Source organism: Plasmodium coatneyi, chromosome 10 (genome assembly GCF_001680005.1).
Source record: "Plasmodium coatneyi strain Hackeri chromosome 10, complete sequence".
Taxonomy (NCBI): domain Eukaryota; phylum Apicomplexa; class Aconoidasida; order Haemosporida; family Plasmodiidae; genus Plasmodium; species Plasmodium coatneyi.
In genome coordinates, this window is record NC_033565.1 from 776,212 (window position 1) to 789,655 (window position 13,444).

At 39.4% G+C, this 13,444-nt stretch overlaps 2 protein-coding genes across 2 annotated transcripts; one reads left to right on the forward strand and one right to left on the reverse strand.

Moving 5' to 3' along the window:
- Nucleotides 1–580: 580 nt before the first annotated feature.
- PCOAH_00029700 (V-type proton ATPase proteolipid subunit) lies at nt 581–2,417 on the forward strand (the record flags this gene model as incomplete). Its single annotated transcript, XM_020059772.1, has 5 exons — nt 581–1,173; nt 1,403–1,561; nt 1,757–1,836; nt 2,016–2,136; nt 2,347–2,417. 5 exons carry the CDS (start codon nt 1,104–1,106, stop codon nt 2,415–2,417), a joined length of 501 nt encoding a protein of 166 aa, XP_019915379.1.
- A 721-nt stretch (nt 2,418–3,138) lies between these two features.
- Nucleotides 3,139–3,513, reverse strand: PCOAH_00029710 (50S ribosomal subunit protein L14; the record flags this gene model as incomplete). The annotated part of the gene is made up of 1 exon (XM_020059773.1): nt 3,139–3,513. The coding sequence occupies one exon, from the start codon at nt 3,511–3,513 to the stop codon at nt 3,139–3,141; it is 375 nt and encodes a 124-aa protein (XP_019915395.1).
- Nucleotides 3,514–13,444: the final 9,931 nt, after the last annotated feature.

The following is a 13,444-nucleotide window of genomic DNA, read 5'->3' on the forward strand; positions in this document are numbered from 1 at the left end:
TGCTCATTTTCCAGGCGCGATTAATGTGACACCCCGGGGTGGAGGTGCACAAAATTATGTGCATATACCTTATGAGAAATGTACACAACGTGAAAATGTTAACATAACACTGCCATTTGGGAGAAGGCAAAAAAGTGAATTTTTTTTTTTTCCTCCTTTTAACATTTTCCCCATTCTGACTGAGTTGTCTGTACAGAGGGGGGTGAACATTTGTTCGTCCAGTGGAACTCAGAAAAAAAAAAATAAAATAAAAGGGACACGCGTAACGTGAAGCACAGAAAAGGAGGAGGTAGCACAAATGGTACTTTCCACTACATACATTTTCCCAACATGCCATTTTGACACTTTTTTTTTTTTTTTCTTTGGTGTGTTTCTCTGCCAGCCCATGGGGTGTTATACATCACTTATATACGTATTTGTTTAGTTATTTACATGTAAGAAGGCTTTAAGAAGGTTTTCCCCAAAATTGGAATTGTTTTTTTTTTTTTTTTTTTTTTTAAATTTCTGCCAATTTTATAACTCAATATATGCATGCGAGAAGGGGATTTTTTTTTTTTTTTTTTTTTTAAATTATTTTTTCAAATTACATAAACACAATTAAAACGAAAAAACCCTTTAAAACATATTTCGCATTTTCCTTGTTTTATTTTTTTCCTTTTACCCTCGATATGTATATTTACGTGTATATGTATATGCCAACGCGTTAGCATTTTAACATACGCATTTTTCATCATACATCACTCTCTGTACATTATTGATACGCGGGTTAACCATACGTTTGGAAAACATACGTGCTGACATTAGCATGCATATTGACATACGTGTATTTATTGCGCATGCCCCCCCTTGTGTAAAGTTTATGTTGTTGGGCCATTTCTCTGTTTCGCCATCTCGTCACTCCGTCATCCGCGCTGACCATTCATAGTAACAGCTCGTTGATCGCTCATTTACCACTCGCTGTTCGTGCCTCCGGACCCCTCTTAATCGAAGCGTTTCAGTTGCATAAGGGCTCCCTCCTTCATTTCTCTTGCGAAGCTTAGCAAAGAGCATCAAACATTATCACATTTTAACCCACTTTATTTTACTTTTTTTTTGTTACGAAAATGCGACCATGTGATCCTAATTCAGCTTTTTTTGGGTTTATGGGGATAGCCGCGTCCTCCATCTTTTCAAGTAATCCTTTTTTTTTTTTTTTGGTGAAGGAATTCATTTCCACGATGCCAATGCATGAATGTGGTTTTGCAGCCACCTGCGTGATCAAGTTATGCATGTTCAGTTGCTAACATTGGGGGGATTTATGTTGTCGACCCTGTGTGCAATATTGACATGTGTGAGAAATTGTGCCCACTTATCATGTAATTTGTTCTTTTTTCATTCCTTTTCACCCTCCTTCCCTTTGCAGATCTCGGGGCCGCCTATGGAACGGCGAAAAGTGGCGTTGGGGTGTGTAGCGTTGGTGTCATGAGGCCCGACTTAATCATGAAATCGATTTTGCCTGTTGTTATGGCTGGTGTTCTTGGAATCTACGGAATCATTATGTCTATCCTTATATATGGAAAAAGTGAGTGGCACACACATACCCATGCATCAAGCAAGGGTGTGCGCAAGCAGTGGCGAAGAATACGATTCATACGTGTTAGCGCGTTGGAGTCGATCTGCTGCTGTTAGCCCCTACGCAGAGATGCATACGGACGCAAGTGCACACCCATGAGTATACCTATATCCCCCCCACTTTTCTTTTTTTTTCTCCCGGCAGTGTCCCCCGCGGCAGAATATTCTACTTTTTCCGGATACACTCACCTGTCGTCTGGACTCATAGTTGGACTGAGTTCATTGGTAAGGGAAAAATTTTCGAAAGGTTTATCCTGTGTGGTGTGTACATAAAGGTGTACTTTTCCGTCCCATCGGAACTGCTCCATTATGCCAGTGTGGTGTATCGCATTAGTGGATCCCCAAGAAAGGAGGAACACGTGAGCCATTTTTCATTTTTCCCTTGTTCGCCCCCCCTTCTGCAGGCCGCCGGACTGGCTATCGGAATTGTTGGAGACGCTGGAGTAAGAGCCAATGCGCAGCAAAACAGATTATTCATCGGAATGATTTTAATTCTTGTCTTTTCGGAAACCCTGGCGTTATATGGTAAGAACAGCTATGCGCGGTTGACCGCAATGGATGCCTAACAGGAACTGGGTGGCGCACATGTGCATGTTATGTGGGTGTTTTTTCCGACCTATGCCTGCACGCTTAGCTGTCCGTTAACTCGCCTTCCACGCATATTTGTTCACTGTTCCCTAGTATGTTTCATACACATCCACACAACATATCTGTGCTTTCTTCGCCCTCCCGCAGGTTTAATTATCGGTATTTACATCTCCATCTCCGACACTCCGAAGCTTTGTGCCGACTATACAACCATTTAGGATGTCCCAAATTTTATTTATTTTACGTGTTCCTTTTCGCGGGAAAGTTCCTCCCCCCTTTTTCTTTTTCTTTATCATGCATGCGATTCGCCCCATTTATCGGGCCCATAAACTATGAACCTCCTGTTTTTTTTTTTTTTTTTTTTTTCCTTTTTTGACGTCAAACGGAATAAGCTACCTGCCACATAATTAAGTTGATAAAGGAGCACTCATGGAGCAGCAACACAGGCGGCGTTTATTTGCGCGAGCTTCCACTTTTTGGTGCATGTTCTGAGGGGTGTGTGTGTGTAGGATGAACGAAGGCGAGGCGTACAGGTGGCGCAGGACGCAGACGAGCAGCGCAGTTAACTAACACACCAAGGAACGCCGCTGAACCGTATGTTGAGAGCGCAACCCCTTTGACAGGATGCCCATTTTAAAACAGCGTAACTACTAATTTTCACCATACGTGCGAACAGAATTACAGTCTTATTCATGACGCTTATGTTTTTTACATATGTATACATATATATATGCATGACTATTTTTCCCCCCTCATTTTATATGCCCAAAATAACAGTTCTTAAAAAAAAGTGAAAAATTATTAAAAAAAAGAAGAGCAGTGTGAAGGAGCGGGACCGCATGTTTTTTCCTTTTTGCAGCTGAGTAGGGAATGCGAAGAGGGGGGTCCCCTTCTGTGCCTGTTAATCCCCCCTTACATTCCCCCGTTCCATGCAGGTGGTTAGAAAATGTACCTGGCGAGGTTTTTACAGTTATGCCTGGTCTCCATAGCAACGGGGCCCTTTATCTTGGTTGCTTTAAGTTTATTCTTCGATATAATAACGAAAGCGTTGTCATCGAATTTGATGTAACTGCCGTCTTTCCTCTTCGTTTCTTTTTTCCTCCGAACGATGATTCCCTTGGGAGTTTTCTCCTGAATGGTGCAATCGTTTGTTTTGTCTCGTACAGAAACTCGAATTCGATCTCCTATTTTTCCCGTACCCCACTTGTTCTTGCCAATTCCGATTATGCATGCTTTGATTACTCCACTGTTGTCTGCGCTTCGGACAATGGACTGTCTCCAAAGTCCGCTCAGGACCTGCGTTAGTTGCATCATTTGGAAGGGGTGAACAGTTGGGGAAAAGATCACACAGTGGTGTTTGCCTACATGGGATTAAATCTTTTCTTAAGCGTACGCGTAGCTTGGGGGTGGTCCCCTTCACTAATTCATGTGCTTACTACCCTTCAAACGGACCGCCAAGGGGACTTCCGCACACCCTGCGCACAAATGGGTAAACCCGCGTTTGTTCTCTTCACCACAGTCGTTTGGTTTGGACTCCCAGCTGTATCACCTAGAACGTGTGCATGGGTTGAGCTTATTTCCCCTTACTCGCCTGTTTCGTACGTGCACCCGCGCAATGGTGTGTGTGGAGGAATGTGCCCATGGGAAAAAAAAAAAAAAAAGGAGGAATAATATTACTGCACGTTGACCTTAGCATGGGGAGAAAAAAAAAAAAGGAAAGAAGCAAAATTTGGGAAAGCTTAAAGTGCTCACATCCACAAAGTCGAAACGGTTCGAATGGAACTTTGCATCAATTTCATGCGCACAACGGCAATGAAGAAAGTACACCCCAATATGACCATGCGAAGGTATACGACATTTTGAAGCACAATAAAAGAACTCCTTTTAAGGGCTCATGATGTGGCTTTTTTCCCCTGTTATCTTGGTATAAACAGAACAAATTTTCTGCCTTGCCTAAACCGGTGGGAATAAAATAGGAAGTGCTACGCTAATTTGGGTGCCTCTAATTAATTGGCTAACGCACATGTCATTTTCGTTGCATGCAGATATGCACACTTTCAGCAGCACCAAGTGTAGTGAACAGTAAAGCGGTTACTTCTATCCTGTGCAGATTTTTGTTACCATTTCGATTACACACCCTAGTATTCGAATGACACGTAGCTTTTTTTTTCTCCCCCTTTGGTTTCCTTTTCTAAATAAGCGATTAATTGAACAAAATAGGGACGAATGTAGTCATTTTGAAAATCGTTACATGGTAAAAATAGCATTACCGTGGTAAAGACTTCTCGAGTGAATGGATGCGTGGGGAAGGAAGATGTAAAGTTGTTGCGGCGAAGAAATATGCATCACACGGAAGCAGATAATTATATACATATGTAATAGCATATCCGCAGGGAAGGTACGGGAGGGTGTGTTCAGGAACGTCGACGGGAAGCCCGTCTGTGTGCATTCCTCCGTCCATTGAAGGAACCGTTGTTCAAATTAGAGCAGCCTTAGTCGTTTTTTCTTATCGCAATACGAGCGGAAAAATATTTCTTGCCATTTTTTTGGCAATTTTTTTTGCAAATTTTTGTTCATATCATTGTGTTCGCGCTTATATAGAAGGTTGTAAATTCTGTGTATGTTCATATTTTTTTAAATATCCTGCAAGGCAAATAAAATACAAGAAAAAGGATGGGCATATAATTTACAATATAAACTGCGTAAATTAAATAAATTATGAGTAATATTCTTAGAATTATTTCATAATGAGAATTAATTGAACACCTAATGTTTGGGTGCCAAACTAATCTACCATTTATTTTATTTCCCGAACAGTCGAAAATTTAGCCTTGATCGGATATAGTCCGCGATCTAAAAATGCGAACGATGAATCCATGCACCCTCTTCACATTTCTTAAAAGAATTATACTGTGAAATGTCGGAGGTGTGTATAGACCGGTAGTACGCTTCGATGCGGGTAACACGATTTCTTATATATTCGTAATATAAAGGGTGCAAACAAGTATAGAAGGAAGTTGGGGTGATCAATGAAAGAATTGTGTGCGCGATCTCTAAGTACGGATAACTCCCTTGTGTGACCTTATTCATGGGTGCAGGGATAATGTTCCGGATTATACCACTTCCATGTGCTTCATATTTCTTACATAAGAGGAGAATATAATTAACACGGTACATATGTCGCATGCTATGCGTCCCTGCAATGTTATTCTTAAAAAAATTATAAAATATTATTAGAGTACATTTAGAATACGGTTAAAGTATTCCTTCCCACTGCTACCACTTTTTCTTATATTTTAACCTTGACAGTATACCGATATTAGTACGGGGGAAGGAATGAATTCTGTATGAAGAATTTCCATTTTTCGCATATAAGGAAAAAATACCTATACACATTGTGCACATATATGTGTGCACATGTAGAATATGCATACCATAGGAGTGGCTACCATTCAGGTGTAGGGTCAAATGTCTAAATTGGAGCTGAGGGTGTATTACACATGGACGTATGGACCTTCAATATGAATAATAAGTAATAAGCGGATTAGTTCGTTATATGCACTATTTGCTCGATAGACACCTTTTAACAGTAAACCAAAGGCGTTATGTAGCTGACAGTGCATCATAATAAACCTACACTATAATGTTTACTGTGTCAAAGAATAGAACAGTTGTAATATATTTATACTGAAGGGAGGAGTATATTGAATATGGACAGAAGGAATAGGAGAAGAAGAAGAGGCAGGAGGTGCTTAAAATAACAGGGATAAGGAAACGAAAGATGATCGTCCCTCAGGTGGTCAGGGGAAAAAAGTAGAAGGTACTCGAAGTCAAGAGAGGGAGGATCAAGGAGATAGGTTCTTCGGGCAGACTGATAAAATACAGTCTGCCTCTTCAGGAGCACCCGGTGAAGCTCAACCTGGTGATAAGCAAGGTTCAGGGTCTTCAGAGAATGAGCACAACTCTATAGAAAATATGCCGATCGATGATTTATCTGCTGAAGCACATATTCCCGGTACTGATGCTGCCAGTACCAGTGAGAACCGGAATGGGGTGCCGAGTTGTAGCGAGGGAAGTGATAACCAGGATGTCCTTAGAGCTGGCGAAAGAACTACTGAATCCGCTTTCTCCGAAGTAGTTCTGAAGTACAGCTGACACGTGTGCTGGTGATAACACATTACATGTTGGCACTAGTCTAGGGACACCTAACATTAATAATGCAACAGGTACAGTGGCCCACAGAGACCAGCAACAGTTACAACAAAGAATAAAGAAGGTTCACCACCCCTCTCCACTGTTATCCCTTGTATACTGACAGCAGTAGTAGTCCCTGGAATCCCCGTCTTCCTTTATAAAATAATAAGCAATATGGTAGGAGTAACCATACAGTATAAGTGTCGAGGACTGTTCTCTGGAATACTAAATATAGAGTAAACAGTAGTGTGCATATAACATTTTTTTTTTTCCTTCCTCCTTATTCCTTCTTTGCTTCTTATTACTTGTTTCCTTCTTATTCCTTCTTTCCTTAGACCTCCTTCCCCTTTCATTCCTTCCTTATATCCTTTTTTTTTTTTTTTCCTTTGTCTTTTTTAAAAAAAAAGAAGAGAGGAATTACCCACCTTCTTTCTATATACACTGTATTTTTCTACCAAAACAAAAGAAGGTATTACCCACCTTCAACTTCTTTTTTTTTTTTTTTTTTTTTTCTAAACCCTTATTTTTCCTTTTAATCTTCTTTTCCTTTTCCTTTTCCTCTTTTCTCCTTTCTTTTTTTTTTTTTTTTTTATTTTTCTTTCTCCCTTTCTTTTTTTAAAAAAAAAGAGGGACGAATTATCAACCTCTTCCTTAATTTTCTTTAATTTTTGCTTTTTAAAATTTTTTTTTTTTTTTTTTTTCTTTAAAAAAGAAAGGAAACGAAGGAGTTACCTATATCCTCCCCTCTATTTTTTCCTTCCCTCTTTTCTTTTCATCTCTTTCTCGCCTCACTTTTTTACTTTTTACTCTTTCCTTCGTTTCCTTTCTTTTTTAAAGAAAAAAAAAAAAAAGAAAAATTTTAAAAAGCAAAAATTAAAGAAAATTAAGGAAGAGGTTGATAATTCGTCCCTCTTTTTTTTTAAAAAAAGAAAGGGAGAAAGAAAAATAAAAAAAAAAAAAAAAAGAAAGGAGAAAAGAGGAAAAGGAAAAGGAAAAGAAGATTAAAAGGAAAAAAAAGGGTTTAGAAAAAAAAAAAAAAAAAAAAAAGAAGTTGAAGGTGGGTAATACCTCCTTTTGTTTTGGTAGAAAAATACAGTGTATATAGAAAGAAGGTGAGTAATTCCTCTCTTCTTTTTTTTTTAAAAAGACAAAGGAAAAAAAAAAAAAAGGATATAAGGAAGGAATGAAAGGGGAAGGAGGTTTAAGGAAAGAAGGAATAAAAAGGAAAAAAATAAGGAAGGAGGTCTAAGGAAAGAAGGAATAAGAAGGAAACAAGTAATAAGAAGCAAAGAAGGAATAAGGAGGAAGGAAAAAAAAAAGGGAAGGAAAGGTGGTAACATGGATTCCACTTTCCCCTAGTTCCCTGTAATATATTTTTCTCCTGACAATAACTTTTTGTGGAATTTTTATCTTTTTTTACGGTAATTTTTTCTGTGTAAATTTTTTTTTCTTTTGGTGAACAACTTATTTTAACTTGGAACAAATTCATATTGATGTGTAACCTACTACGAAAAAACATGCTTGAGGCAAGTGTAAAATTATAATGGCAGAAGGAAAAGAAGAATAGATGTCGTGTATATGAAATGTACGTAAAGGATATGCCCAATAATTTTTTGTAAATATGGATAAGAGTAAAAAGGAAAATGAAAAATTATGCACTGCTGGAAGTAATTACTTATAAAAGGTTTTAATGTGCATACAGAAGTAAAGAATGTGTTGCGTGTGATATTTGCTAAGGCACTACTTCTATCTGCTAATTGACGACTTTATTAAATAGTGATAAAAATGGCTCAGAAAGGTGAATTCTATAAATTGAAGGACAGATGGATAGAGGAAAAAACAGAGAAATGGAAAGGCGCAGTCGCCAGGGAGGTATGGCAATATAATATGGATTGTATGTAAAGTAAAAATGTGTCACTCCACCGAATTATGTCACTTTCCTTTAATAATAATAAATATATAAGAAATATATATATAAATGCATTATCCTAATTTACAGACGCAACTATTCAGTAAAATAATATTTTGGATACAAGGAATTTTTGCAGGAATGAATAATGATAAGTATGAACATATTGCTGAAAATGCATGTGAGGATCTTAGAGTAGAAGGGAAACAGTTAACAGCGGACGAACAGGAAGTATGCAAATTCCTTGTAAGCAACTTATGGAACATGAAGACAATAAATGCGGGTCAATGCGATGGAAAAAATATTGATAAGGATTTGAGAGAATACTTATACTGCGAGGTCATGAAAGCGTGGTCTTATTTGTATCTACAAGATCATTGCGATGAAGGAGGTCTGATAGACAAGGTATTTCGTGAAATGAAGAATCTGAGCACAGGATTTAATATGGGGGCTGACTGTAAGGAGTGCGAGTACGGAATAATGGACCGTATGGAAATAAGGGGGCAGAGCATGCTGAATTATATTCTTCGAACTATGAAAGGGAAGGGGAAAATTATGGCATTAATAAATAAAGGACCATTTCTGCAGAACTGTGAGCGACAGAGAGGTTCTGGACCTGAATTGGGACTTCCGGATAATATTAGTAACATAAATACGAAGAATACAGCGTCAACAAGTGGAGTACAACCATCAGAAAAGAAAATCACCGTAGAGGATTTTCACTTCATAACCCAGTTATTGACAAAATGGATTATGGCAGGGAATATGTCTAAGGTGGACCAATTTGGGGTAAGGAACTTTAAATACAAAAGAAAAAGTAGAATAGTAATGTTGGAAGTAATAAAAAGAGAAAAGGAGGAGTTCATAGTATAGTTTAAATAGGAAAAATGTTTATATATATGTTCCTAATAATCTATTTTACAGGAAGAAATATGGAAGAAATTAGGTGATATATTCAAAGACATGATGGAGAATATTGGTGAAAATACGGAAACAGAAAATACATTCTGTGGTATGGAGGAAGACAATGGTTTAGGTGGATTAAAAGGGCCCGTAGAGAAGGAATTATGCAAAATATTAATACAAATCTTCTTCTGGATAAATGGATTAGAATTGAAATACGAACGCAAAAGTGACGTAGGATGGCAATGGAAAGCGAAACAATGGAAGAGGGAAAGTGATGATGAGAAAGAATTGCAGGCCTACCTAAGATGTCTGGTGGGCCACGTTACCATGATGAGAATGTTAGGAATGCACTGTGCTCTGGATAAAGTAGCAGAACATGTAGGAGAGGCTGTAGACAGCTATATAAATTTCGTGGAAGAGGTAGACCAATATGGAAAATGTAGAAACGTCGATGTTAGCAGTGTAAGAATGGGAGGTAGGTTAATATGGGAAGAGTTGGAACAGTGGATAAATGATTATAGCAGGCCATATAATGCAATAAAAGGATTGCAGCCAGTTTCAAAAATGAATACCGCACTGCACAGAAGAAAACAGGAAGGGACAACTTGCCCACCGGAGAAAGGACCGAAGAAAGAAGATAGCTCCAAGACTTTAGAATTTTTAGGAATTAGTGGTAGTGATAAAGTACCAAGCATAAGGGAAGATAATGAAACTTGGAAGAAGGACGCTTTAGGGGAAGCACTGAAGAAAGCGAAGAATGCAGGGGAAGTTGATGCACTTCAGAAAATAATGGGAAGTATATATGATGAATTTGGGGGGAAGTATCCAAAATCTAAGGAGGAAGTTGAAAAAAAAGGACAAACTGAAAGTGGACCATCCCTTAGCAGAGCCGAATTTACTGCACAGGAACTCCCCCCTGCACCTTTGGGTCCACCATTACCAGCAGCACCAACTCCACCACCACAAGGTAAGTAGAATATAAACGTAAGAGTAAATTACAAAAATAAAATAAAGGAGAAGAATAACAGGGTCTAAGGAAGTACGGTTGTTAGGGCTGGAACGAACTGTCTAAGGAAGGAAGGGGATCTAAGCAGGAAGGAAGGAAAGGTCTAAGGATGAGGAAGGAAGGGACTAAGTAGGATGAAGGAAGGGACTAAGGAGGAGGAAGGAAGGTTGTTAGGGGGGTGATAGGTGGATTGAAGGTTGTTAGGGCGTGGTAGAAGGAAGGTTGTGAGCGTGTAGCTATGATGTTGTAAGGGATACTAGAATGAAAGTTGTAAGAGTATAGGAATAATATTTCGCGTTTAGGGTTCAGGGTTTAGGGTTTAGGGCTCAGGATTTAGAGTTTAGGGTTCAGGATTTAAAGTTTAGGGTTCAGGATTTAGAGTTTAGGTTTCAGAGTTTAGGGTTCAGGAGTTAGGATTTAGGCTTCAGTATTTAAGGTTTAGGGTTTAGGGTTTAGGGTTCAGGGTTTAGGGGTTCTGTTTTTAGGGGTTCAGGATTTAGTGGGTATGGGTATATGAATTGGACTTCTAGTTTAGTTTCCGGGTTTAGTGTTATAGGATGTTAGATTTCGGGTTTAGGTTTCAGGAAGTCTGGGTATAGGAATAGGATATCGGGTTCTGCGTTGAGGATTTAGTGTTAGGGTTTTAGGGTTCAGGGTTTAGGGCTGAGGATTTAGGTTTAGGGTTTACGGTTAGGTTTTAGGGTTCAGGGTTCAGGGTTCAGGTTCACAGTTCAGTTTCAGGGTTCAAGGTTTAGGGTATAGGGGTTTAGGGCTTGGGGTTTAGCGTATAGGAATTGGATTTTGGTTTTAGTGTTAAGCGGTATAGGAATTCGGATTTTGGGTTTATGGTTAATGGTGTAGGTATATATGATTTGGATTTTGGGTTTAGGGTTCAAGGTTTATGGCCTGGTGTTTTGAAGTATGAATGGTTTGTTTGGTTATGGGAATGATTCCTTGCAGACGAAGCAACCTCCGATAAATGAAAAGAGGCTCATGCCTGTATGAAAAATATCCTCCTAGACAGGTTGACCGGATGCTGGATGAACCGGAGAAGGAGTAATGGGCCACGGGGAGTGGAGTAGGATAACCGGGGTCCAACGGGACAAAGGGGAACCTGGACAAGGGGGAGATTGGACAAAGGGGAGACTGGACAAAGGGGAGACTGGACAAAGGGGAGACTGGACAAAGGGGAGACTGGACAAAGGGGAGACTGGACATGGGGGGAAGGAACCGAACAAGGGGGGAAGGAACCGGACAAGGGGGGAAGGAACCGGACAAGGGGGGAAGGAACCGGACAAGGGGGGAAGGAACCGGACAAGGGGGGAAGGAACCGGACAAGGGGGGAAGGAACCGGACAAGGGGGGAAGAAACCGGACAAGGGGGAAAGAAATCGGACAAGTGGGGAAATCTCGAAGTGGACCCTGGAAAGTGTGCATCCAGGAAAAAAAGAAAGAAAAAAAAAAAGGAGAATGAAAAGAAGAGGAAAATGAAAGAGGAAAAGGGGAAAAGATGAAATGAGGAAGAGATGAAAGAAGAGGAAGATAGAAGAAGGAAGAATGGAATCTACCGCAACCACCACTTCTTCATACACATATTTACTTTGTTTCCTTCTTTTATAGATGAGGATTGCACCGAGAAGGCTGCAATATGTGATCGGCTAAATTGTGTAGCGACGAATTGGTTTACGGACAGAATGTTTCAAGACAAGTCTCAGAAGCAAACCTGGGTAAAGGAACAATATTGTCCACTACTGTTACGGGCATTCCCAATGAACACTGTACCTTCCGCATAATGGGAGTGGGTACCATAAGTACGAACCCCGTATATGCACATGGAATATGCATATATATGTGTTCCATTCTTCCTTTTATCCTTTGCGCAGTGTACATTTTGGGATGTTGACGCCAGAAGTAGACTGAATGAACTGTCTAAGGAAATGGTGGATGGAAACGCAGGCATGAGTTCCCTGTGTGGAACCGCTGATGGGAGGGACAATACATGGGGTGATACAGAAAAAAAGGTTTGCCAGCTTATTACTGCAGGTTTAAAGGGCATTTATCAACTTCAAGAGGGTACGAACAAGAACAGGAAGATTGCAAGGAATAATAGACTAACAAGTCAAACCATGTATTGCTTGTTTCTGAATGCATATGCTAATAAGTTGAAAGAGCAGGTTAAACGCCCCTGTAATATCACGGAAGAGACTATAAAGAGTGTGTTTCAAATCGGAAATACACAGAGGGATAATTGGTGTTTCTATAAGGGTCAGGATGGTAAGGGTGATTGTGTTACTTGCACAAGGGAACCTGACCTAAATTGCACACTAAGCGTGGATACTTCCCTCCGGAATGAAAATGAAAAATGCTATAAGGACAATGAAAATATAGAAAAAGAACTGGAGAAAGTGTTCGACAACGGGCAGAAGGACAAAAGTAAACCGCAAATAGAGAAAGCTCTGAGTGCTATAACTAATATAAATAAGATAAATGATACCTTATGTGCTCGTGTGAAGTGTATATACCATAGGTGGGGTGAAAACAGAAAAGAAAATAGCGGAAAGTATCCAAACTGGGTAAGAATCACTATTGTTTACTGCACCCACAGACAGAACAACAGATAGTGTGCATATATAATACGCCCTTATATTGGGGAAGTACAATCACATGTTGTGACTATATATATTGAGCGTATATATATATGAACACATATATATACAACTATATATTAACATATATATATAACATATATATATATATACATACATATCTATATTCCATCTTTTTCTTGTATGTAGGAACTGTTTTGGACACACGACGTCCAGAATAGACTGAATGATCTGTCTAAAGCTATAACAAAGAAGAATGGAACGGATGAAAAACTATGTGAAGACATTGAAAATAAAGGTGGCACAACTCCAGGGGTGAGCAAAGCAGCATGTAATTACGTTGTGAAAGGGTTGCAGCATATTTATGAAATACAAAAGGGTATACCGCAACCGGGGAAAGACCGAGAAAAGGAGGAAAGGAAGATAAACGGTAACCTCGTATTCCATCGAACTTTCTCTTGTATCTTATTGAATATATTCGCTAATGAAATGGAGCAAAAGTGTCCGACTAAGAAGGATGACATAGAAAAAGGCATAACCCATGCCTTCACTAAAAGTGGAGACATTAAAAAAGGAATATCCCGATGCAAGACTGCAGGTGACTTGTGTCCAGTGTGCCAAAGGC